Source organism: Anneissia japonica, unplaced genomic scaffold (genome assembly GCF_011630105.1).
Source record: "Anneissia japonica isolate Jap-2015-1 unplaced genomic scaffold, ASM1163010v1 scaffold287857_len828801_cov194, whole genome shotgun sequence".
NCBI lineage: Eukaryota > Metazoa > Echinodermata > Crinoidea > Comatulida > Comatulidae > Anneissia > Anneissia japonica.
This window is the reverse complement of record NW_022738478.1, coordinates 796,893-824,726: the sequence shown is the minus strand read 5'-3', so window position 1 is coordinate 824,726 and position 27,834 is coordinate 796,893. Positions and strand designations below refer to the sequence as shown.

Here is a 27,834-nt window from a genome sequence, read left to right as displayed (position 1 = left end):
ACAATATTCTCAAAACTATTCTGCCCGGTGGTGCCGACAGGCGGTACGTCTGACGTTCGCTACCGAGAGGGGTGGAGAAGGGAATGGCTGATTTTCCCGACGGGAAACAGTGGGTGGAGCCAGGGGCACCTACAGAACTAAATTATTTATGTATAGGTCTTCTTCTTCTTCTTCTTGTTTGTTTGTTTTTTCTTCTTCTTCTTGTTTGTTTTTTCTTCTTCTTCTTGTTTGTTTTTTCTTCTTCTTCTTGTTTGTTTTTTTTTTTTCTTCTTCTTCTTGTTTGTTTTTTCCTTCTTCTTCTTCTTCTTCTTCATCTTCTTCTTCGCTGAGATCGGGAACCAGTGCTCCAAGCGTGTGCCGAACTCTGTGTGGCGCTGTGTAACGAATCGTTGAAAACCATTGAAAACCCATAGTTATCGGATAGACAGCCGGGCGTGTAATCCTAGACTTTTAACGTTTCAACTACTGTTGATTGTATTTTCCGGCGGCCGTAAAAATAGTTGTTACATATTTGAAGGATGGCGGTAAACAAGAAGTTGTTGTGGTTCTGAAACAGATTATATTGGTGTAACTTCACACAATATACTGAAACATCACAAATTTTCTTTCCAAAAAATAACCATAGAGATTTAGAGAATCTGGAATTATGTCAAAAAGTATGTATTTTTTTTTATTGAGTATCTAGGCGGGCCTAGCTAGGCCTGTCCAGGCCTAGGCCTAGGCCTAGCTGGAGTACTAGGCTAGGCCTACTAGGCTAGCCTCAGGAGCTCTGCTGGGCCTAGGCTCCTAGCCCTCTAGGCTATATACTTAGTCCTTAATTAGGCCTAGTCTTAGCCTATCAGGCCGTCCTCAAAAATACATGCCTAGGAGCCTAGGCCCCAATCACCATGTAGGCAAAACACTGTTATACGTAGCGATTTCTGTTCATGGTTTAGGCCCTAGACATGGATTCATTATGTATTTTTATGCAAAGATATTACAAATAGTAGATATATCATTAAATTTTGATACATTAAGTACTATTTGTCACTTATTTATATCTAGGTATTTGTTTATGATTAGTATATTAGAAGGCGATTCTTGAAGATGGAAAATTCTTTCTTGAATTAAGCCGCCGTCATAATATTGGTAGGCTAATGGTACATTTTGTAGCTTGGCCAATCAGGTGGACGTGTTTCTCCTCTAGTTGGTAGATAACTTAATGTTGGTTTTTTTCTCAGTTTCACTGTATATAATAACTATAGTAATAATTATCTTTATTTTAACAGTTGTGTTTTTTATATTTGCAAATAAACAAAATAATTAGATTCATGAAGCAAAGTGCTTTCAAATGACATGCTGGTCAAGGGGGTGCTGGAGAAGCGAAAAGGGTCCCCTGGGGTTGGGGTGGAGGTTGGAAGCAGGGTTTGTCCTGGAAATGTACTGGGAGGCTTATTATATCAGAGATATTTGGATATATTAAGTTCAACAGCAAGAATAAAGATTATAATTATTTTATAAAATTTTCACACCCATCTGCCACAACAATTTTTGTCTTTACCATTAAAACGCCTATTCCTAAACTGTTAATTAATTATTAGTATCATAAAAAATTATAGAAATTTAATGCATTGGTTGATTTTCATGATTTTTTTACTAATAAATTGCAAATAATTTGCTGATTGTTTTGTATAAATTACTTGAATGTATAAATTATTCTATTTTGTAAAGTTTTAAATTTCTTGTCAGGTACAGTACCTTAGGTAGGGCCAAAGTCCTTCCTTCCGGGTAAGGTATCCTTTAATCAGGGCCTACTACAGCACTACTACTACTAGGCTTAGGCTAGGGCATGGCCTAGCAAGGGTAGTAGCCTAGGCAGTGGTAGCTCTAGAATTTTCTAGTGGGGTAGGGGTGGGACAAGGTGTTCGACAAGGGGACATGAGATAGGCCCGAGCCAGAGGGGGTTCTCTCTCCCAAATGAGATTCTTTTTTTGCCAGAAATGGCACTGTGATAAACAAGTGTTGGCTTGGTGTGGGTCTATTTTATGTTTTTTTATGGTCTGGCTGCCCGACTACCTCTGTCTGACGGGAGGGCTTGACTTGTCCGAGGTGGGCTTAAGGACCAGTTTCAGTGTAGATTTTGTCAAAAATTAGGCTTTGACCTGATCTTAATATATAACCAGTGTATTAATTATGCAGTTAGTACTTTTGATTCTGCAAACCTTTTTCCTAGTGATTTTCTGTGCAAATTAATCTAATTTTTGAGGTATCAAGTTTTATTTGTTTTCTACTCCCTTAAATTTGTGACTTTTTTGTCAGGATTTATTTTATAATTCATCATGATTTAAATAAGAAATTTCATACCCAAAATTCCCCTTTAACATCCAGAATTAAATTAGTTTTTTTTTTATTTTGTTTTTCTTAATAAAGTCCTTACTTCTTTCAGTACAGTTTTTTTTTTATCAGTTACAATACCAGTGAGAATTTAGTTTGTCACGAATGCATGTTAATTTGGAAACAGTGTTGACAATTTCTGAATTTGGTCATTGTTTACTATTACTAGTCTAGGCCAAGGGCCCAGACCTAAAAATATATTTAAACCAATTTGAATTATTTTTTAAGGTGTTGAATCTTCTTTCAGTACAGTTTTTTTTTTATCAGTTACAATACCAGTGAGAATTTAGTTTGTCACGAATGCATGTTAATTTGGAAACAGTGTTGACAATTTCTGAATTTGGTCATTGTTTACTATTATTAGTCTAGGCCAAGGGCCCAGACCTAAAAATATATTTAAACCAATTTGAATTATTTTTTAAGGTGTTGAATCTTGTCTAATTCTTAACACTTAGTTTGGCAGCATCCTTTTGTAAATCTATTTAAACACTATCACGTTGAAGAATGGAAGAAGTCAAGCAAAGAAGGAGAAGTTATGCCTGTGATGGTAAGTCAGTTTAGGCCAAAAAAATTTTACCCAGTTCAAAGCTGACCAACCTAAAACCTTAAAATCTATGTCATACAGGAATGCACTGAGCTTTGTATACAATCTTTGAAAAACAATGAATTTACAATTAATGTGTTGTAAATTGTCTGTAAAAGGAGTACATTTCTGATTTTCTTTTGCCTAGAGCTTGATACAGTATGTTTTACCTTTTATAGGTATACCTTACTACCATTATACAAATAATGCCACAAATTACTATTATTAGTAGAGACCACATGGATGAATGAAAGTCATTCCATTCTGATTCCATATGGATAAGTGAGGGTCAGTCCTGTCTTGACTGTCACATTTTATTTGACAAAAACATGTGACATGCATAATGGTCATGATGACATCACAACATGACTATATATAAGTATATCATGACTATATATGGTCATGATGACATCACATCATGACCATATATAGGGACGTTATTACTATATATGGGCATACGTCAATGTGAACCGAGCTTTAGGAAAATTAGCGGGAGCCTTTCCTATAAAAAGCAATAAAAAATTTTCTTTGTTTATTTTTAGGACAAAACTTTGAAATGTACTGTGTATCGCATCAGTGGATCAATTCCAGCCGGAAATTACATCCAGCTTCCACGGACATCAACACAATCCTTGGGACTCACAGGCCGCTACCTCTACCTTCTATTCCGTCCAAATGCTGGCAAGTACTTTGTAGTCCATTTGGATGTGGTTACTGATGATGATCTCGTCGTTCGAATTTCATTCTCGAATCTTTTCAAGGAATTTAAGAGTTCTTCAACATGGCTTCAACTACCCTTTGTTTGTAATGCAGCCAAAGATTCTGTTGACCATTACACAGCACCTGCAGATAAACAAGGTGAAAATTTGTATTTTTTTATTTCTTTATTTGGCATAAAATAAATATAGAGCAACAAGGAATTAAAGACATCAAATAACAAATAACCGGATAAATAAACAATTTTTACGAAAAAAAGATACAGCGGATTCCATCTATATTAAACTGTATTCATGGTATGTTTTAAAAATGAAATGGGAATGAATCCAAGCTATTATTTGCCCACTTGGCCTCATCAATCATTAGCTAGAGCACTCATATTTGAAGTGGTGTGTAGTTCAAATTCAGTTCAATGGCCCAGCTAGACCGGGCTTAGGCTAGGCTAATCCTAGCAGATGGTCCTGCAGGGTGGGGTGCCGTTTAAAAATCAAATTTTATTTATTTATATTTTAGCCATGAATGATTTGATTTATTGATTTATTGGTTGATTAATTGGTTTCAGCGAAGCAAGGACCAGCACCAAACAGCACAAAGTGGACTGTACTTGTGCTAGACTTCCAGTACATTCTCTCCATGTACTTAAATCGCAAGTATGCTTACCTGAAGAATGTAAGACTCTGTGCTAATCTCATGGTGAAAAATCTATTTACAAGTGACATGCAGTATGAGCCTGGTATTAGCTTAAAGAAGGCAAAGGACACAGGTCTTCTGGCTCATGGGGTTGCACCAATACCGAGGGAGATGTCTTTCCACCTGCCTAAAGGAGACAATTGGTGTGACTTGTATGATTATATAAGGTACGTTCACCATCTCTTGTTTAATGTCCCATTTTTCGCTTTTCTAGATTCAAAATCATAAAGATCAGTGGATAATACTTCATTTTGCAGTTTTTGTTAATTATTTATTTTTTTATTATTAACATGCTGTTCCTTCTGGTTATTGATTTTCCCTTGTTTCCATGTTATGTATTGTATTTTAATATAGATATTTGTGAATATATATTGACATTTTTCTTACCTGTAAATAGTTAATTTTTCACTGTTGGTGGGATTATTTAAATTAAAAAACAAAAAAAAAACCAAAAAAAAACATGGATATCTTTGTGTCTAGTCTTTTCCATCACAATACTCTCCTTGTGGAAAGCATGTTAGAGCACAATTTCTATTAAAAGATTTATTTAACCTGTTGGTCCAGCATACACAATGGTGTGCATCCATTCTGTAAAATGTGCTTGTCTTTATTCAGGGTTCCTACCTCAGCCTCCATGCTCCTTGTGGTTTATCAAGAGTTCTCTGCTTGTCTTTATACAGAGTTTCTACCTCAGCCTCCATGCTCCTTGTGGTTTATCATGAGTTCTGTGTTTTTCTTTACTCAGGTTTCCTACCTGTGGCTCGAAGGTTCCGTTTGATTCCATCCAGGTAGCTGTGAGTAAGAAGGTATCTTCAAGTCCACAAAAACCCAACCCGCCTTTGGGCATGCTCAGTCCACAGAGAGTGGAACCGAAACAAGTTCATGTAAGTAATCAATCAAACGATAAATCGATATAGTTATTGGTATTCCCAAATGTTTTATTCAATTAATATCAATATCAATAGAGGCCACAAAGTCACATGACAAACAAATGGCAAACATTGTATTCATTATTATTATTATTATTCAAGCAAATACAATAAGCCTACTTCTGTGTTATGTTTTCAATGCATGTAAAATCTTCTATTATCAAAATGTGTATATTTTACCCTGAGCTAATGTCTATAGTTAGCCTAGGGCAGATGAGGAGGTAATACCTAGATGCCAATGAGCCACACAACTTACAAAAACATGTTTTGGACAAATGAAAGCAGCCATGATTGCTGCACCACAAGTTGTGAAAGGCTGTACCAAACCATTAACCCATTGTCATCCTGACCAGAACTTACAAAAGAGTTGCAGAGATATCAATCAATATTCAATCATGTAAAGCCATGCACGAACTTTGTTGTACGACAATTACACGATGAATGCAACTCCTCTCCCTGTGAACGCTAGACCATGCGACTGTCCGCTGATTTTCGGTGGCAGTCTGAATGGATCGTCTTTAAAAATGATCCGTTGCACGTTGTAGCGTTGCTTTTCTCTAGAGAATTACGCCGGCCGACAACTGTTTTGCGCAGTGAGTTCCCAGATTAATACATGCTATTAATTAAGTGGGTGGAGTCTCATGTGTCAATCATATTCTCAGCTTGTGTTTTTTCCCACAACTCAAGGTCGATAAGAAAGCAGATGAGCGAGCAACGCTGATGGGCAATATTACAAAACCGAAAAAGGAAAGAAAACACCGACCAAAGGTGACTGCAGAACTACCAGCAGTTCACTTATCAAGTAAAGATCCTTCTGTACTTGTGGGACAACAGGGAGAGGTACATGTGTTTGCTAAGGACAAGGATGATGTCACATTGCATAGACATGATCACAAATCTGGATTGGTGAGCAAATGAGTTTAAATTTTTCCTTTGCTGCAAATTGTATGTCATTTGTTATTTTCTGACTGGTTAGTGACTGCCTTGCTGGTATATACTCAGGAAATTTGTACTTGATTTTGCAAGGAATAGGCAAATGATTGATTCTCTGTTTGCTGGTTTGTGAGTAATATAATATCTCTAATTATCATTTGTCAATTCCAAACCAATATTGATGAAAGTTACAAGAGCGTTATTACACTTGTTATTAATGGATAACATATATATTAGCAGTCCAACATTCTATGCTCCATGGGTACCAAGTCATGAGGCCGTATTAAGCTTCAGAAACTTCAGGGCCAAAATGTCTAACCAACTACCCATTTGCTGAGACAGGCAAGTATAGGTAAAGTGTCTTTACCAAGGACATAATCAAGATTCAAAAACCTGACCTGAAACTATTATTTGAGCATCAAACGCTGCACTTATTTAGCGCTCCACAAATGTGGTCTTCCTTCTACACTGTAGCTGTTTATTTTTATCAGATGTTGAAGTTGTTCCTAAAGCTTTGGCTTATAATGATTTGTGTTGCAATATTTTGTATAGTTTTGCTGTTTCATGTATACTGGTTTGAAAGGGAACATTCAAATTTACTGAGTAACAATGCCATTGGAGAAGAAAAATATATAATGTCAATGCTGTTTATAGTTATATTGTCCATCTGCTTGACTCTACAGAGCACCTCCACTAAGGTCACTACTGGGTCACCACCGATGTCAAAACAATTTAACAAGGTCAGTGTAAAGGGGTGCAGTGCAACTTACTCAATGCTTTCCAGCTACTGCAAGTTGATTGGCTGAGCAGTTAAGTCAGGGGCACCGTAATATTGTCGCTGGTTCAAACGGCTCACTCGCCAATGGTTCCTGGTGGTGGAACAAGTCTTCTCAGATAAGGACTTTGAACTGTAGGCCCAGTGTATGTATTTGGCTTGTGTGCACTTTAAAGAATCCAGTACATCCTTTAAGAAGAGTAGGGGGTTGCCCTGGTGTACTGGTCCATTCAATCCCCTGTAGTATAATGGATATGCCATGTAGGAAGGTGATTAAGTTCACTGATTGGCATATCATTGGCACTCGTGCATAAAGATATGATATGAAATGGTGAATTGGCCAGTACACCAAGAAACAAACCCTTGATCTTTTCCAAGAGGTTTTCAATAGGGAAATTCCCTAAAATACTCATTAAATAGAGGGCAGCAGCATTAATAGTCAGTCCGTACTAGTACACGGAGAGGACTTCCTGCGACAGTAAATTGGTCCGTATTTTATACGGACCATGAGTTCAAAGGGTTAAATATGTCTAAACATTTAGGTGAGCAGCATTATGTAATTTATAACAACAATTATAACACAAGCACCTTGTGACCAAAATTAATTTTCTGATTATACCACTTAATTTAATTATCATTTTTTTCTACTTTATAGACTCTAAAACCTGATCCAATACTAGCATTGAGAAGAATTGTTGGATTTGGTGGATTCTCAACTACAGAGGTTAGTTGTTCTTACCCATCCCCATCCCCCCCAACTTAATTCCGTTTTTGAGAGCGAGGATAATACTTGTAGCATTGTTTTGTTTTGTATCCTTTTCGTTCTGTTTCTGTCGAAAATATTATTTTATGTTTTGGTGAAATTACATTTAGAAAATAGTCAAAAAAGAATTATAATCAATATTTGTTGGTCATGAATGTGAATTGCCAGGCTTTTATACTGAGGCTCTTTGATTTGTACCCTAGGCAATTTGGTCAATGGATGGCACTCATATTATCTACCCTTGTCATTCTGTGGTAGTATCAATGGATGCAAGTAATGGAGTCCAGAAGTTTTTCTTGGGCCATACAGATAAGGTTAGTTAGATGGCATCACTTGACACTTCAGTGGTGATATTACTAATGGTGCTGATTGAAAACATGATTACAAGGACAAAGGCAACGATGACAGTGATGATTGTTTATTATTAAATTTGCATGGTGATTATTTCTATTTCATTTTTTTGTGTATTTTAGGTATCCTGTCTTGCAATGAATGGGAATGGCACTTTCTTAGCATCTGGTCAAACTGGACGTTTGAGCGTAGTTCGTGTGTGGAACTTTCAAAGTGGACAGTGCCTAGCCATGTTCAAGACACATGTTCACTCCTTATTTGCTCTGAGGTAAAAATATTTTTTGTCATTCCATAAGATAATATCAAATCTATTGCCCCGAGGTGATGTGGAAACCGTAGCCTATGTTCCAGAGGGCCGAAGGAAGATAGACTGTCTCCACATCACCGAGGGGCAATAAATTTCACCGTTCCCTGAATCTGGAGTAGTCAATATTTGTTTTATATCCCTCAGAGTCATACATAGATTCTACAAGGCCTATAAAAGTACTTACTTCCTGGCCTAGCTGTATTATTAGCAGCCTAGCTAGGGCCAGGCCTATATATATATAGGCGATCAAAGCAGAGTGTGTCTAGCTCTTCTTTGTTTATTTTCACTTTATATTATTTTTGTTTAATTATCACTTTTGGATTGCATTATTTCTATTATTGTGTTGTTCATAGATTGTTTTTAAATTGCAGCTTCTCAGTCTCCGGACGTACATTGTGTGGAGTTGGCAAAGATGGACATGGCAAAAATGTAGGTATCCTGCACAGTGGCGGCTCTAGGATATATTTTCTGGGGGTGGGGGGTAGCTAAGTTGTCCGACAGGGGGGACTTGAGCTCGTAGGCTCGAGCTGAGGTAAGGGGTTGAGAGGAAGTTTCCCTCTCAAATGAGATTTTTTTTAAGAATAGCAACCCCTGGATGGCCGGAAATGGCACTCTCAGACTGTGACAGACATGTGTTGGCTTGGTGTGGGCCTATTTTTATATGTTTTATGGTCTGACTGCCCGACGAGCTCTGTCCGGCGGGGTGTCCCCCCCCCCCAACTGGCACCGCCACTGATCCTGCATGGACAGAATTGAGTCCACATGTGTCACATTACAATTTATTCCAATTTAACCATCATCCATGAATTTGTGAGCAGTTAGTAGGATTTAAACGTTGAGAATGAAATTGGTCATATAATGTAATACTTCCAAAATATTGACTGGGGTTGCACATTATGTGTGAGTAATAAATTGGTCATGTATATATATTTGAGTATACCGTAAAACCTTGAATTGAAGCGCAGTGGGCTTAATCTCGAGATGAAGGCCATCTCGAGAATTGAAGCCCCCCCCCCCCTCTTTTTAGTTCACATTCACAAGATTTACAGCATTCATTTTGGAAAGAAGCCCACCTCATTATTTTGCAAAAGTAGCCTCGAAAAGAAGACCATCTCAAAAAGTAGAACATCCAAAGTTTGCTAAAAGAAAGAAGCCCAGGGCTTCAATTCAAGGTTTTACAGTACTTACTGAATAAGAAATCACATACAAAAACAGTCCATTGCAGCATATGAGAGTATAAAATTGTATTGTATTGTATTCATGTATTTTGAATTCCTAGTCCCGCTACTGTATACATTATTAATCAAATCATGAAGTAAATATTGTTTATTTTCGTAGATGATTGTCGTGTGGAATACATCTAAAGTGAAGCGTAGTGGTGATGTTGATGTTCTTGCAAAAGCTCACACTGATGTTGACATTGTCAGAGTGCGAGTTGCGCCATTTGATGACTTAAGGTAAGGAACTTTTCTGATGTCAATATTGTCAGCACCTCAGAATACGATACACTATAAGAATACCAACACTATGCAATTTTTCTCATTACTTTATCACTGTTATGAGGGCAAGTATTTGAAATCACATTGTAAAGGTAGGAGAATAACCCATAACTTGCACGGTCATTGCGCTGAATTGCATATGTGCATGGTCCGTGACTACCTAGCAGCCATAAAGGGGCACTTGTTGGTAGCTACATGCTCACAACATTCAACTACAAATTTTTCTCATTTACAGAATTGCAACATGTGGACGGGACAATGTCCGTTTATGGCGTGTAAGAAGTGGACAGTTACGGTCCGCACCGGTTAATCTTGGTGATTACCATGTTGCTGAGTTTACAGATCTTTGTTTTGAAGCAACCCATCATCCCAGTCGAGATCCAGCTGATAGATTAATGTAAGCATATTTTTTCATACAATTAAAATCTTTCAAATAAGAAAGTATAATACATACTCCAAGTATTGAAATACACGCCATCGTGTTGGGATTCAATATTTAATTATGTCATCCTGATGATGACATAATTAATGTCGAAATATTGAATCCCAACACGATGGCGTGTATTTCAATACTTGGAGTATGTATTATACTTTCTTATCTGAGATTAATCAGTGGACCTTTTGGTTTTTAAAATCTTTCAGTATAAATAGTTTATTAGGCTGAAGCATTCAGAGTATTATAATAATTGACTGTGTGATTTTTTTGAATGAGTAGGATTCATAATTTAGGGATGAAAAACATAATTGAAGTTTTTGCATTTTTTGATTTTCAGACATAGGTGGTTTTAATACATCACAATTATTTTTTATTTTGCTTTATGTTTACAATTATCTTACGTGATTGTATTGCAATAATTGTATTCACACCTGATGTAGCTCCATACAGTAAAGTTAATCAATAGAGGGCATCCACCTTGAGAATAGCATAATGCTGTTGGCAAATGTGGTATTCAATTGGAATATCGTTTTTGCCCCTTAATCTTTTCCACCAACTGCTTTAAGCTATAAGTAGAGGTTTTATTAAAAATAAAACATGTACACTTGTTGATAAAGATCAGGGTATCATGGTGTTTCTTTATTGTTATAAATCACAAACCCGCAGCAACTCAGCCTAAATTTCCTAGTTATTTAATTTGATGAGTTATTTTACTTTTACTTTATCTATAGCCTAGCATGTACAAGGTCAGGTCACATCTTTGAAATAGACCATGCTAGAGTGTCAGTGGCCCATGTCCGTCGTCTTCTGCCAGTTGATAAAACAAAGGAGAAAAGTACTTTTCGATCAGGTTTGTTCCATTTATGCCCATATTTGGGTGTATTATGACATCATCATGTGTTGTTAATGTATTTTACTTGTTCCATGTACACTTAGCAGTCATTAACCATTAAAGGGGTTGACACACACAAACAATAGAATGGAACAACAGAACCACTCCACCAAGTTGCAGCATGCACTCTCCCCCTGGGTCAGGGGGATCTTGGAACTCGTCATTAGGCCATGGTATTCACTTCCATATCAGGTCAATTTTTGTCTAATACATAATAGATAATAGTCGCTGTGATTACTTAAAATAAATGAACAATCTATTTATATTATTAGTGATGCATTTGTCAGTTGTATTATTACTTATATATAAATGGCATTCCTTGTTTGTTTTTTTTTTCTCCTTTGCTTCAACCATTATTTTTTCGTCCAGGATCTGGGATATCATTGAATTGCATGTGTGTGAATGCAAGTTTTTGTGCAACTGGGTCAGATGATGGAATGCTTCGTCTGTGGCCATTGGACTTTTCTAGTGTTTATCTTGAAGCAGGTTTGTACAATATAATTATATAATAAGAAATTATTGTAAAGTTCACAGGGCACTATTAGAAAATAGTGACTTAAAGGAGCCATTATTGTCTGAAAAAAATTAATAGTTTTTGTGCAACTGGGTCAGATAAGGGAATGCGTCTGTGGCGGTTAGACTTTTCTAGTGTTTATCTTGAAGCAGGTTTTTACAATACATATAACTGTATAATAAGAAATTATTTTACACTTAAAAGGCACTATTTGAAAAAAAGTAACCCATGTTGGCTGAAAACTTCGTTAAGTCATTTCAATTAATAAAAAATCAGTGAATAAAATTAATAGTAATTGATGTTTAAATGAATAAATTTAAATGTATTATTTCTTTGTAAAATTGTTTTAATTTCCATTACAGCTTATTTTAATTTCCATTACAAACTTTCCATAGAACATGAAGGCCCAGTAACAGCTGTATCAATCTCCAATGATGGTTTACGCATTCTTGCTGGGACCACAACAGGCAACATCGGGGTGCTTAACATTTCCACACGTAGCTACACCACCCTAATGCGATCACACACAGATCAAGTATTGAGTTTTTCTTTTGATCCTTTGCATCGCAACATTGCTACTGTGTCACGTGATCGTACCATTCGTGTCTGGGATGTACAGACATTGCAACAGGTATGTATGCGCCATTAAGAATCCTGTTCAATTTTAAATGTAAATTTATTATTCAATTCAATTTATACAAGAACCTCTAAAAATTGAGAGATGAAATTCATTAAAAAAAAAACATTCATTTAGGAATCCACACATCAAATGTAAATACTAAATAAAAAAATGTCAAAATGCAATGGAAATCAAATGACCAATTTCAATCAAATAGAAAAACATTTCACTTAAATAAAATATTGAGATGAGTATGAATTAGACTAAAAGTTGTGATAAAAGGATCATAAAATAATCAATATTTATATAGCACCTATATTAATATGATCTAGATATATTATATGCTAACAATTTGGTCTGGTTATGATTTTATTTACCTGCTTAACTGAATTTTTACATATTTTTAAGGTTTTTAAGGGAAAAAACACTTTTATTGAAGGATATTTTTTTCTTTAATTTCTTACATTGCAATTATTAATAATGTTTTGGTTATATAATTTACTGATTTATATTTTCTCTTAAAGCAAAACACAAATGACAAATGTTTATGAAGATGCAAATTGACAAAAAAAGTTTTTTTGTGTTTGTAGCTTTATGACTTCAGTACACCTCAGGAATGCCCATGTGCAATAACCTTTCACCCCAGCCTACAGTGCTTTGCCTGTGGCTTTGAAAGTGGCTGTGTCCGTGTGTTCAACATTGCATCTACCAGCCTAGTAGCTGAACACAGGTACGTCATGCTATTTATGTCTATTATTCATCTAAATATGGAAAATTAATAGAGTATTACAGTGTTACGTCACGATACCATGTGATAATACTCCGTTGCTATTGTTGCGAAAAGCGTTCAACCGGACGCCATTTCCTTCACTGACAAACCATTGATCCCAATTTCTAACGTAATTATTAAGATGTTGTATCTTACTTTTTCTTTGTAAATTTTAATTGATGATTAAATGTGTGTTCGATAACTATTGTAATGCAAGCTTTTGTGTTTTTAATACATTTTGATGTTAAAATATTAGATTTTAAAATGCCTATTCCAGAAAGCCTATGAAGTCATTTAGGCGTAATGAACGGTAACTAACGTCCGTTGACAACAGAGATAGCGCCACCTGGCGTCGTGACGACACGACTGTGGTTCTCTATAGTTTCAAGCTCAATCAAGACTATGAAATTTATGTGACAATTAAATGTGATATGCCCGTATTTGGGTGTATTATGACATCATCATACCCATATATGGGCACATCACACAAATTTGTTGCATAAAATTTGAGAGTGTACAGAGTATTAGTCTGATAGCTTCAAATGACATGTGGTGACATTTTTTCATGAGAGGGGATGAGGGTGGGGAAGTTCTCTCTGAGTGTTTTTTATTCAATGGATTTGCATACTTAAAATATTATAACACCCTTAAAACAACATAAAATTTCTATTACATTTTTTAAGAATCCAAAATTGAATAATATAAAAAAATTGGTTAATGTGTTGATTATGATGAAACCATTAAGTTTTCTTTGACAAAAAACTGTTGTATGACCATATATAGTCATGGTGTGCCTATATATGGTCACAATGTGATGTCATTCTGACCATATATATTCTTGTGCCTATATATGGTCACAATGTGATGTCATCATGACCATATATAGTCATGATGTGCATATATATGGTTGTGATGTGATGTCATGACCATATATAGTCTTGATGTGCCTATATATGGTCATGATGTGATGTCATTATGACCATATATAGTCTTGATGTGCCTATATATGGTTATGATGTGATGTCATCATGACCATATATAGTTTCTTCTTATCGAGTCACTACGTATCTAGTGTGTATGATCTAGCTTACGTAGTGTGGTAGAAGGATTCGCAGGTAGGATGGATACCTGACATGGGCCACATCGTGAGCGCTCCTTCTGTGGCTGGACAGGGGACTAGAGATGGACCAGTACACCGGGGTAACCCCCTACTCTTCTCGAATGATGTGCTGAGTTCTTTAAAGTGCACAAGAGCTAATTGTGTACACTGGGCCTACGGTTTAGAGTCCTTATCCGAGAAGACTTCCACCATATGGTTCCACCACCGGAACCATAGGCGAGCGTGCCGTTCGAAAAAAGCGCCGATATTATGGCTGTAAGTCACAGTTCCCCTGTTTTAACTGCTCGGCCAATCGACTTGCGTCATGTTGTGCCTATATATGGTCATGATGTGTGGACAGAGCTTTGTGCTGATTATTTGGTGTTTTCTTTTCTTGACTCAGGGAGCATCGTGGGAAAGTGACAGGTCTTGCATTCCCTCCAAATGCACAGTACCTTTACAGCTGTTGTTCTATGGGTTCTATCGCCCTCTATGATGCATCACACGAGGGCTACCAAGTGATGCGGTTGCTAGGCAATGCAGTTGCTAAAGGAAACCAATATGCACCAGATATGCTGTCAGTCAGCGGAGACAGTAAATATGTTGCATACGTTGGTCCATCAGAATTTACAGTCACTGTAGCTGATGGTAAATCTTTAGATGAGGTTAGAAATGCTGCCACCATATATATTTTTTAACAGATGTTGAGTAAACAAATTTCATTTTGTAAAATATATGCAATACACTGTATTCATTTATTTATTTATCTGTATTACTGAACTATTGTTGATGATGATAATGATGACAATGACAATAATAAAGATATTTATTATTTTGTATATATATTTAATGTATTGACTTCTTTTTGAGAATGTCTAATTGAAATTGTTCCTAAACCTGAAATTCACTTCGGAATTCTCCAAACCTCTTCCGCAGATGCTTCGTATTGACATCACATCAATGGGTCCGGATGTCGATCAAGCTGTGATTGACACCGCCCTCCGTGTTTATTTCTCACCATTGAAAGCTCGTCAGCTCTTAGTGGTGACCACTACAAATAGGTTACTCAGACTGGATTCAAGGACAGGGCGACTCATGAATGAGGTAAGCATCAGGTCAGGGTGACTCATGAATGAGGTAAGCATCAGGTCACCACTTGTGGGACCTTAACAACAATAGGGAACTTTCGATTTGTGCGACGACGGAACGGAACCACTCATGCGTGACTGTCCTACCTGGCATCCTACGATTTCTGCATACATAGATTTGGCCAAATTGCGTTCCAGAATCTACTCGATGAGGTGACCTTAACGTTCTCGCATGCGCAGATGACTTTTAGTGACGTCATTACATTCTACGTCCTACCGTCGTCGTGCAATCGAAAGCTCTCTATTATCCAATGAGGGAGTGGTTTCTTTCTGTTATAAAATTTCAATGTAACTACATTTCCAAAAACTCTTTCAGATTTCAAATATCCATCGATCAGGGTGTACATCAATTGATGTGCCATCCAACTGTCGTCACCTAGCAACAGCGGGTGATAAAGTTGTCAAGATATGGGATTACCACATGAGACTTGACATAAACTTCCAAGTGAGTGAAGTATAATTTCACTAGAATAATCAAGAATGATTGCTAACGTCTAAATTTTGAAAAATAGGTGTTTTATTTGTTTTAATTCCATCCTCATCAACAGTTGAAGCATTCTTTATCATACTTCCTTCTACTTGAATTATTTTCAGGTTTTCATTGGCCATTCAGAAGCCATAAAGAAATTGATGTTCTCTCCAGACATGTTGAGTCTGATCAGTGTTGGTGAAGCCATCTTTGTGTGGGACTTCTTTGGTACTGGCAGGGAACCAGCTCCAAAAGAGTATGTAACCACATGTGTGGGTCCAGTGTATTAGGCTTTGAATATATACATATATACAAATATGTATTTTTGATTGATTGATTCATTGATTTATTAAATTTGTGCTTATTAATTATTTTTAATACTAAGTTTTGATATGTTGTATTTATTGTTATTTAGGGGAAACATTATTCATTTGTGCCTCAAAATAAGTCCAAGCAAAACCGAATTACTATCATTTAATTTCTTTTATTTTTGTTCCTCAGAGGGAGATCTCCAACAAAAAGCTTTCTTGCACAGAATGATGGTAAAGGTCAGATCCAAGCATTTTCAAAATGGAACTACTGTACATTGATTTTAAATATATTTTGTTTTATGAAAAATTTAATCACTTCTGATTTTGTTTAATTTAGTTTGCAATTCATTTTACAATACAGGGAGTACTCCATTTCGAAGCCCAGTTCGAAGAAGCCTTAATCTAGGAAACAGCTTAGTACCAAGGAAGGGCGCCCCCAAGCCGACAACGCCGGATAAGTTGGATGACTTCAGCACAATGCACATGATTCAGAATACTGGTAATGTACTAATTGAATTGGTTGCTGTATTTCATTGTAGTTAATGATATTGCTGTAATTAACATAACTGTATTTTGAACTAGAAAAGCAAATTATTAGAGTAATTAGTGTTGTTAATAGTAGTGGGCCATTCCTGTTTAGTGCTGGTATGTTCCCTCAGTCTCATTTGCTACTGTATTATAACTGTTAAGTCTTTGGGGTTGATTGAACTTATTTTTTATTCATCAACATCGTAAGAATTATAAATGCAGAGTCTATAACAGAAATAAGAGGGAGACACCTTTGTAAACTTTTAAAGCAATCTTTAAAAGTAGAACATGTTTCTAAAATCACCTATCCTTATATAAAACAACATGCATTACTTAAAATTTTGGTTTTATTATCGCTAATTATGTGTTTTTTTTAGATAGTGATACTGGACAATCAGCAGAGGTGTTGATTGGAGCTGATTTGGAGAGTAGAACTGAAGAAGAAATCTCAACAACTGAGAATGTAAGTACAAGTAAAACTTTGGGGCAGCTGTAGTATGGTGGTCAATAAAATGTAATATAACATGAATAATGTGGTAAATAATGATGAGGGTAAATTATTATCAGCATTTTAATATCAATAATGTTATTATTTCATTTCAGGAAGATGCAATACCAGAAACACTAGGTTTTAGCTCGAGGGTGAAGCCACATCGTAGAGTTCACACTCATTCAACAACAACAGAAGAGGACGAAGATGATCTGGTACCAGTTCGTTTACGGAGCAGTAACAATGTAAAACTTAAAGCCGGCATTGCCGGTGACAATTTGATGCCCAAAACCAGCATGGTCACTGACAATGTGAGGTCTAAAGATAACATAGGTAACAAAGCAAGGCCTAAAGCAAACATTGTCAGAGAAGATAACAGTCCACCTGATATCAGCAGTATGGAGCTACATAATAAACCATCAACCCACAGACACTTCATCCGCAGAGAAAATGATTCCATTCTGGCACAGGTAAGATGTGAAATCACCTCAATGATTCAACATCATTCATACATATGTAACACCTCCTATACAGTCATATATAATCAGTATAATTAGTTGTAATTGACTGTGACTGTTGTGATGATGGTGATAGTTGCTAGATGATGATACACAAGCCTCATGTATATACACTGTTACAAAGCACCAAGGATACTTAATCTGCTAAATTAATGTCCTCCCCTTTTGGTGGAATGATTTGCATGCAAACAGTCAACACTCCAGTTACCCAGATGGTGACATTTAAAGTATTTACAGAATATAAGTATTCACTAAATGTATTTTTAAATGCTTATTAGTTACTACTGTATATTCAATTGTGTTTTACATTCTGGAAACCTAGGTGGTGGTTCTTTGCACAAACAGAGTAGTCATTGTCATTAAACAAGGTAAAACCACAACATTCAGCAATTTAAATTACTTATAAGGTGGTCAAAGTCAGTAGCAAATGTTTGTTCTTAATGTTGTTTGGTTGATTTCAGCGGCGGTACATAGCACCACCCAATCAGGCAGGCTTAAAATTAAAGTCTGTTCTTGGTTACAATGGCAACGGTCGTGGCAACATGGTGTGGCATGCTGATGCAGGGTTGTTTGCTTACACCAGTGGATGTGTGGCCATATTGGAAGACCTCAACACTGGCTCTCAGAGGCATTTGATAGGTAAGCCTCTCCACACTATCAAATTTTATTTGACAAAAACATGTGACATGCCTAAATATGGTCATGATGACATCACATCAAGACCATATATAGGCATACAAAAATTTTTGTAATATTGAATAATCTAAGGAAAGCTTTGTGGATACTGCACAATTATATATATAAGATAAATCTTACGTGTTCCATAATCAAGTGATGCATGATCATGTGATGTATCATCTAATGCATCATGTGATGCACGATCATGTGAAGCACATTCATGTAATGTATTATCATGTGATGCGCAACCTGGTGATGCATCATTTAATGCATCATGTGATCCATGATTTGGTGATGCAGCATGTAATCCACCATATATGATGCTTCATGTGGCATTTTCACTGTAGCAACATAACTTACAGAACACCATTGTTAAAATATAAAGAAGTTTGCACTAACCTATCTATATTTCACTTCCATGCAGGCCATGTTAGTGAGATTTCCACCCTAGCCCTACAGAATGATTGCCAAACGCTAGCTTCAGCCTCTGGTGCAAGCGGCTTAACTAGCAGTCAGATCTGCTTGTGGGAGGTGCAAGGGGCAGTGTGTAAGAAGGTGTTATCATACCACGACCATGATATTGTCTGCCTAGCATTCTCAAGAGATGACAGGTTTCTAATATCAGTAGGTGAGGACGATTTACTTCTGAAATTTGTTACTTGTCACAAGCTTACAAGAAAGGTCAAAAGGTGACAAGAAATGTCAAAAGGTCACCCCTTGACAAGTTCTAAATTCAAAGTATTCAAAAAGTCTTAAAGAACAAATGTTAGTACATATTAATCGCCGAACTAAATTTTAGTGTTCATGATTTTACAAACTCATCAATTAAAATTCGCCATAATAATAAATGATTTTGACGACACTTAGGTGATTATCGAGAGCGTGCTATAGTAGTTTGGAATATCATGGACTACAGCGTGATAGCAGCATCCAAGACGGCGTTACCAGTACACAGTGTCCAATGGGATCCCTACGCAACAAATGAATTTGCAACGGTTGGTGAGAAGAGTACAATGTTGTTTTGGCTGTTGGATGAAACACAGGAACGATACAACTTGAATGTACACGAAGCTACAATACCACATGAAATTATTGCATCAAAACAAAGGGTAACGGATGAAAAACTTTTAAGTTGAATTTTCATTTCATTTACTTGCATTACTTTTTTATTGACAAAAAACATCTGATGGATGAGGTAATAGGCAGAAGCCTAATTCATGAAATTAAAAAAAAAATTGAAAAAAATATTTCGCTTTCAGTGTTATAACATTGCCACAATATTAAGTTGTTTATTATTGATTATTAAAATGGCCATTATCATTTGATTCAGTTAATAAATAATAAACTTTATTCATTTAACCACCTATGGTACAATACCGAAACCAAGAAGGCAATGCCTGTAAGCAGGTCCGGTGCTAACTTATAAATTAATGCCTTAAATAAACATCGGATACAAACATGGTCCTTAACTCGCCTAACTCTCCTCTAGGAGCTGAGCGTTTTTTAAGAAAGTATAATACATACTCCAAGTATTGAAATACAAGCCATCGTGTTGGGATTCAATATTGAGATGAGATATTGACTGAGATTAATCAGTGGACCTTTCGGTTTTTGAGCGTTTTTTGTTATTATAAAAGACCCAAATTCAATAGTCGACACAGAGCCAGGTATAGAAGCGGTTTGGCGCAGCGGGAACGGTTTGGTTTCCCAACCTCGAGGTCGGGGTTTCAATCCCTTGCTGGAGATTTCGCTTGTGTCCTTGAGCAAGACACTTTATCTGCATTGCTTCTCTCCACCCAGGATTATAAATGGGAACCTGGTGGGGTTGCCTGTTCCTGCGCTGATTACCAGCAGCAACAATTAGCATGTGGGCCCAATGACCAGGGAAAGGAACTGCACTTTATAACCGCAAGGAAGAGGATGCATTATAAATGCCCGTACCAGTACCAGAACCTGGGCCTGGACGTGCAAGAGGCAGGAACCATACCAATTAGCCAAAGCCTCAGCTCAAAGTTAGACCCTCAGTTAAACCTGGAACTTTGTGTTTTTTGGTTTATTTTCCCAACTCTTCTGTTTACCTCATTTTTTTCCAATATCAGGTTTTACATTTTAAAGCCAAAAAAAAAAAATGTAGACCTTTGCAACCTGTTTGTACCGTGTATGTTTTTACTCCTGCATAAATTAATATAAACCAATTTTATTTTTCACATAAGTACATTAAATAAAAAAGTATAGATGAAGATAAAGCCAGATTAGTAAAAATGTATTTCTGACTCATATTTTCAATTGTTAGATCTGTTAACATGATTTCTTCTTGTTGTCTGTAGGTACAGACTGATGTGTCACTGACTTGTCTGCAGTATGGTGGTGACAGTGTGTTGTTTGTTGGCACTAGTACAGGTGTCCTCTCAGCCTGGGATACTCGTCACAATACATGCTTCATGCACTGGGAGGCAGAAACCTCAGAAATAGGTGGGTCAATTATGATTATATTAATTTATGAATTAAGTAATTTATTTATTTATTTAATCAATCAATTAATTAATCAGTAATAGAATAAATTTCTCCCTGTTTGGGTTTTTTTTTTTGGTGATTCCTAATTCTTTATAGTAATAATGTAATATTATCAGTAGGGGGTTACCCCAGTATACTGGTCCATTCAGCCCCTGTTGTGGACAGACAAGAGTAGCTGGTACGGGTTTACCGGGTAGCCCAGACCTGTAGAGACCCTTAGGGGAGAAGAAAGTTGCTGTACATGCTAGGCCACACCTCAAGCACTTTGAGACCGTTTCGGTATAAAGTGCTATATAAATCTAACTACAGTACACTACATTACATTAAGATATGATTTTATGGCATCTATTTCTATTTGAAGCAACATTGTTAGTACACAACTCCTTCATATAAAGTGCATGACATTGTTTTCTGCATTTGTATACAGGCGTGTTAGTTTGTCGGTTTGGTAGCAGTCGTCTTATCACAGGTAGTTGTTCACGGAATCTGCGTTTATGGTCCATGTACGGTGTTGGAGAGCTTCGACTTGCAGCCGATAACATTTCCAATCAGTAAGGAATTGATGTTAATTTTATGAAAATTTGGATAAAAATATTGTGTAGAATTTATACCTTTTGTATGATTTTTTAGAAAATCCAATGCATTGTTATCACTTAACTGCTGCTGCTTAATAAGATAATATTATGATATTTTTTTTGTGAACAGAGCTTCTGGCAAGGGACTGGTGATGGAGGATGAAATGCCTCTAGATGGCGCTGTTGTAAGTGCATCATTTGATGACACCATGGATATTGGTGTTGTCGGAACCGATGCAGGTACGCTTTGGTATATCAATTGGGTCGAGAGGTCATGTGTCAGGCTAGTTAGTACACACACAATGAAGGTGAGATACAATTTTTTTTTTTTTTTTTATTTTTGAGGTAGGGGGGTGAGATTGAATGAAGGGACTTTATGTCTTAAGTATAAGTTTAAATTAGGTGATAAATAAATACAATAACATCGACAGAGTTAAAAGTCCTACGATGGCAGCTAAACTTATCATTAATAGTGCAGTAGTTTGACCCAATGATTTTGTTTTTGATTTTAGGCTGCCCGCACTACAGCTGTCACACACCTGTCTCTTATACACATCTAGATGTGTATAAGAGACAGTTTGATGACACCATGGATATTGGTGTTGTCGGAACCGATGCAGGTACGCTTTGGTATATCAATTGGGTCGAGAGGTCATGTGTCAGGCTAGTTAGTACACACACAATGAAGGTGAGATACAATTGTTTTTTTTTAAATTTATTTTTGAGGTAGGGGGTGAGATTGAATGAAGGGACTTTATGTCTTAAGTATAAGTTTAAATTAGGTGATGAATAAATTTATTTCTTGTTTAAATAGAATTCATTTATGAATTTATTGTAGAGGCTAAACTCGATTACTGTATTTTAAAATCAGATCACAGATCTTGCATTTGGAGGTCAGGATTTATTTGCATCGTCATCTGAAGATGGTAGTGTTCGTGTCTGGTCGCTGTCAGAAATGGAACAAACTGTTCAGTTTCAAATACAACAGCAGGTATGGAATTATAATAAGTAACTGTTGAAAGTAAAAAAATGTGGTGTAATAGTAAGGCATTGGTTTTCCAATCAAAAGTTTAGAGCTTCAAGCAGGAAACTGATTACATGTTTGTGTCCATAGGCAAGGAATTTTTTCTATGTCTGTTTCTCTGCACCCAGAAGTATAAATGTGTACCTCATAGGAGATTTGCTCTGAAAAGCCAGCTGTAAATGTAAATCAGCACCATATAAACAAAGTAAAAATTATTCTTGACAGTTCTTAACAAATGTCATTTTTATTGTCAGTCTTGCAACTGCATAACGTTCAGCCACCAGCTGTCACAAAGTGCGATCAATCCAGATTCAAGCACCCAGAGGGCAGTGTTGCCAAAGTTATTTGCAGGTTACAGTGATGGTACTTTGAGAGTGTTTGATCTTGGCAAGGTGGAGCTGGTCCTTAAAATGCACCCCCATGCGGTGGCAGTTACTGCTATTGCAACTTCTGCAGATGGTAAGACTGATGAAGTGTATTAGCCCAGTTGCAAAAAGTGGAGATAGCGAATTAAATATGCTGATAACAATTTAAAAATTTCATAAATGAGGGGCTCTCTCAGTTTGCATAAAGGGTAGTTGAAACTTTTGGGAATAGGTCAACTGGCTAAATGCACATGCATGTACTGGTAGCTTATTAATTTAAGGTGTAGGCAAATATATGGTTTGAAATAGACCTGTTCATGGTATACTCTTCCTGAAAAAACATAGCAATTTTATAAATATCCAAAGTGGCACACATTCTGGGGATCTATGGAAGAAAGCATTCTGATCCTAGAGGAGCATACGCTCGGACCCGGAGTGGGATAAGAGTATCCAAATACACACCTCACACCTACTACTGATGTAACTTCTCATGTATATTCATAGGGCTCATTTAATTCAGCTATTCAATCTGTTTAGGTCGTGTAATTCTGTCAGGTGGTCAAGATGGCCTGATTGCGGTCAGCAGTCCAGCCACAGGTATGACGGTCAGAGTCATTAATGATCATAAAGGTGCTCCAATCACAGACATCAAAGTCAGCATGAAGCAGGTAAGATAAACTACATAATCTGTTTGACTGATCATAATCATATATTGTTGGGTGAAGGTAGGAGCATCCTTGTTGCAGCCACCGGTTAAGCTAATCCTATTACCACCATATGCAACTAGAACAAACGTCAGACTATCTTAACTTGTGTGTATGGACACGCTAACAAGATCTATTGTTCATTATATTACATTCCATAAAATTACATCCGCATATCTTACATAATAAGATACATCAAATAAAATTATGTTTCAAAGGAGATTGCCCTCTAATGTCAGAGACAAACCTTAGAATACAAATGTTATATGTACCATAAATGTACTTTATTTAGGAGCATCTGTGACCCAGCTTTGGACCAAATACTGTTAAATAACTTTAGTCAGATATATATATTTTTTCAAATTCATTGTTTACAAAATACCCTGCTCACCTCTGTCAAATGATTATTTTTATATATCAACAGGGGGATGATGATGTTGGATTCAAAAGCCCATCCGTATGGATGGCTGCCGGTGCTGATCGACGGGTCAGTGTCTGGACTGCTGATTGGTCAAGTGATAAATGTGAAATGATTGATTGGTTGTCTTTCCCAGCACCTGCTTTTGCTCCAGATGGAACCATTATTAAAAAGGGGGAAACTGTAAGAATGACAATTTCAATTGTTTGAATTTTCAATCACTTAATGTTTACTGTAACAAACAATATTGGTGTTGATGTAGCCAGTTCAATACAAATATATTTTACTCATAGTATGGAGTTGACCTGTAGGTGGTTAAGATGGTTGCCTTCCAATTTCAGGCTCCTGTTTTCAACTACTGCACCTATGTGGCAGTATGGTTGTGGATTCAATGACAGGGAAAACACAGCGCTTAGTAATGTAAATGAAAGGTGCTATATAAATACCAAGTAACAAATAAATAACAATTCAATAAAAAAAACTGTTAGTCTAAAAAATCTATTACTTTTCGTCATTTTCTTCACTTCATTTTCCATTTATTTCTTTTAGAGTGTATTTGACCTCCTACCTCCAAGTTTGGTACAGTTTTCACCGATTGACTCCGATACCATAATTTACGCTGGATATGGTATGCAGAAGCAGATTCAGTTTTACAGCCTCAGCCAAAAGAAGGTTAGAGCCTTTGAAGCCCTTTTGTCATCTAACATTTTATCTCTTTTAAATAACTTGTTTTTACTATGTATTTTATGTATTGTATATAGGGAGAAAAAGGAAGGAAGTGGAAATAATAAAAAACTTTAGGAAATGAAACTGGAATCACTGTGTAGGCAGAAGTTGATTAATTATTTGTAGACCAAATTAGAAATAATTGTGATATATAATAAACATGAGTTGAATTAATCAAAACTTTCTCTAGGCTGGGTCTGTCATATACTAATTTGAGTAAGGACAAAATGTTTGTGACGATGTACCTTCCAGGCGTGTGCACAGTTTTGGAAGAAATATATCGTAGCACCATTCTTTTAAATGTCGTACCATTATTGGCATGTTTTGAGTTCCTATTTATGCCCATTAAGATATCGTAAAAAAATAATTTTACAATAACACGGGTCTACAAAATATTGGGAGGAGGACAAAAAGCAACACATGGAGAATTCATTATTCACATTACGTTAGTACAGTACAGTGAAAGGAGCAGCACAGTATAGGTAAGTGGAACATACCACTTCAGTATTCGCTGCTGATACAAACACGTATATGTTCACTATATAATAGAATAAAAATATTATAAACTGACCATGTTTAATCACTAAAATAAGTCAATACGTGACGAATAAGGAATGGCTACATCTATCACATTTTAGCATGTATTGTATAATCCATTTTTTTTACCATATTCTTTACCAGTATGCCCAGCTTGCCTGCTTTAACATTTTAAACAAAATTATTATTGGCTCATGTTCATGTTGGCCTTTTTGCGAGCGTTTATAGTATGAGAACAATAACATCGACAGAGTTAAAAGTCCTACGATGGCAGCTAAACTTATCATTAATAGTGCAGTAGTTTGACCCAATGATTTTGTTTTTGATTTTAGGCTGCCCGCACTACAGCTGTCACACACTGGCCCACTAGTATAGACGTGTCTCCTACTGGACATGTAATTGCTACTGGATCCACAGGTAGGCTTACCTTATTAAAGATATATATCACTCAAATACAAATCAGGAAAATACCTCAAAAATTTAATTACATCTTTGAATTGCTCATTAATTTTATGAATTTATTCAACTTTCTTCAATGATTTACAGTCATTTTAATGCCAAATTTCAATTCAATTCGCTTTCTTTATTGCTGCATAAGCTATCATGGGCCAATATTCGCACAATACATGACAAAAACACAAGCGAAAAATTGAAAGTACTGTCTCCAATAGTCTATTAGTAACCATGCATTAAGGGGTAGGGACGTCATTCCACTAAGGTCTTAATGACCTGCATTCCTATTTATCGGTATACAAACTCTATAGAAATGGTAGTATTTAACTGTCAGTTAATAGGTGAGGAAAATGTTTCCTTGTTCAAATATTAAATTTAATATTAATCTTTTTTCAGAGCGGTTAGTGAAGCTGATGGATTACACGGAAGGAAGCTTCCAAGATTTTATTGGACACAACGATGCTGTTCAGCTTGTTGCATTCACCCCCTCTGGCAAGCTTCTCTTCACCGTAGCTTTTAATGAGATATTTGTTTGGGAAGTTCAAGTGTGAAGTGTGATCGTTGCTATCAGATTGTAAAATATTATAGATTAATTTTACAGTATATATTATACAATGAAATATGCATTCCTGCAGTGATTTATTTATTTCTTTTAAAGTGTGATAATTACCAAATATTAATTAAATGTAAATATATAAATATGTTGGTAGTGTTTTGATATTTTGTCCACTATTTCTGGAATAAATTATAAAAAGTTTTTTTTATAGCAAGTACGTATCTTGTTTATTTGAGTATAGTATAGTATATTACTTTATTTCAAAAATCACATAAAATTAATAACATATGGTGGCCAAAGGCCAAATTGCATGTTATTTTCAAGAGATAATTACAATAATTTTTATAATATTTAAATATTTAAAATTCATAATGATAATATAAAAATACAATAATTTACAATAACAAATTTATAAAAAATTTAACAATAAGTTCACAATAATTTGATTTGATTTGAGCTCCTGAATAATAAAAACAGAATGGGCATCTTACCGGTTCAAGCTTGCTGTTGGTTAATAAATTTGATATAGTAGTTAATTGGGCTATTAGAGAATTGCTTTATAAGAGTCTCACACTTTAAACAAAACAGTAGGCACCAATTGGGTTATGGAAAAATGGACGATGCAGTTATAAGCAAATTAATGTGTTCATTACAAATCCATGTCTCTTTCAAAAATGGAAAATTTCAAAAACATAAATGTCCATTTCAATATGCATAATTATGTAAATATAATCGAATAATTGATGGTGGTATACACATATTTGAATGCTGGGATATTTCCAGTTTTCATATGGTCCTCTGCCCAGCACATGTAAATATCTGACATATATTTTCAAGAAGTTTGATTAACTGATTTTATGTTTGACTTTTTGCTCTATTTGTGAAGTTTCTTTACGTTTTGATATGAACAATTAAAACCTTGGAGGCATATCAAAATACAACCCAATTATTGACCTTTCCGCTTAACTTCGCCCCTATTGGATAATGTTGCTAAGGTCACAAAAATAACGTAAATGTAAACACGTGTTTGTTGGACAACACGCGTGTGTTTTTTGGACACGCGCATATTTGTGGCCCTGTTGTGTTTGGTAAGTTAAGTTGGACACTAAAGGTCCATTCCAGCCGGGCTATAAGTCTACCCTTTATGGTTATGAATCTGGTTTGCCGCCCTCTATACTGACAATTTCTGCGTTGGAAGTTATAACTGATAATATACCAGAGTCTACAATTCTATAATAAAATCAAATATTCATTTTCTATACAGCTGCAAATCATGAATAATGCACAACATAATGTAAAGATAAAAAGGCAATTGTATGGAAGGAAGGTGTAGTTGTACAAGTTCATAGCAAAGTTGTACAAATAACAAATAAATAAATTACAAATAAATTCCTGGCCATAAAAGTAGATTGATAAACTTGTAATTTTAAAGAGACGACATATAGCCTGTGTATTTTGTTTTGAAGTAATTAAATTAATAAACGTATACGATTTATAGCAATCCAATACCGTAAATGCCTATTTACTATTTAGTTGAGGCGAACGCTATAGCTTATAAGTCTATAAGCACT

General features: G+C 35.9%; 1 protein-coding gene across 4 annotated transcripts; it reads left to right on the top strand.

The window, feature by feature from the left end:
* The first annotated feature begins 401 nt into the window (after window positions 1–401).
* On the top strand, window positions 402–26,398 carry LOC117117565 (WD repeat-containing protein 90-like). Of its 4 annotated transcripts, none has more exons than XM_033261907.1 (39): window positions 402–656; window positions 2,829–2,920; window positions 3,499–3,814; window positions 4,236–4,530; window positions 5,109–5,247; window positions 5,980–6,198; window positions 6,909–6,965; window positions 7,656–7,724; window positions 7,967–8,077; window positions 8,237–8,382; window positions 8,793–8,850; window positions 9,760–9,878; window positions 10,156–10,317; window positions 11,088–11,206; window positions 11,618–11,734; window positions 12,158–12,393; window positions 12,972–13,111; window positions 14,653–14,914; window positions 15,186–15,353; window positions 15,714–15,842; window positions 15,992–16,122; window positions 16,368–16,414; window positions 16,539–16,676; window positions 17,083–17,168; window positions 17,309–17,665; window positions 18,175–18,352; window positions 18,816–19,019; window positions 19,259–19,500; window positions 20,719–20,863; window positions 21,333–21,456; window positions 21,611–21,688; window positions 22,069–22,168; window positions 22,352–22,471; window positions 22,759–22,963; window positions 23,407–23,537; window positions 23,998–24,174; window positions 24,541–24,663; window positions 25,587–25,671; window positions 26,104–26,398. In XM_033261907.1, exons 1-39 carry the CDS (start codon window positions 647–649, stop codon window positions 26,256–26,258), a joined length of 5,790 nt encoding a protein of 1,929 aa, XP_033117798.1. In that variant the 5' UTR covers window positions 402–646; the 3' UTR covers window positions 26,259–26,398. The 4 variants fall into 4 exon arrangements, with proteins under 4 accessions (XP_033117798.1, XP_033117799.1, XP_033117795.1 ...); XM_033261908.1 differs by having other exon boundaries at window positions 403–656; window positions 16,368–16,408; window positions 21,611–21,699; window positions 22,080–22,168; XM_033261904.1 differs by having other exon boundaries at window positions 403–656; window positions 21,611–21,699; window positions 22,080–22,168.
* The last annotated feature ends 1,436 nt before the right edge of the window (window positions 26,399–27,834 follow it).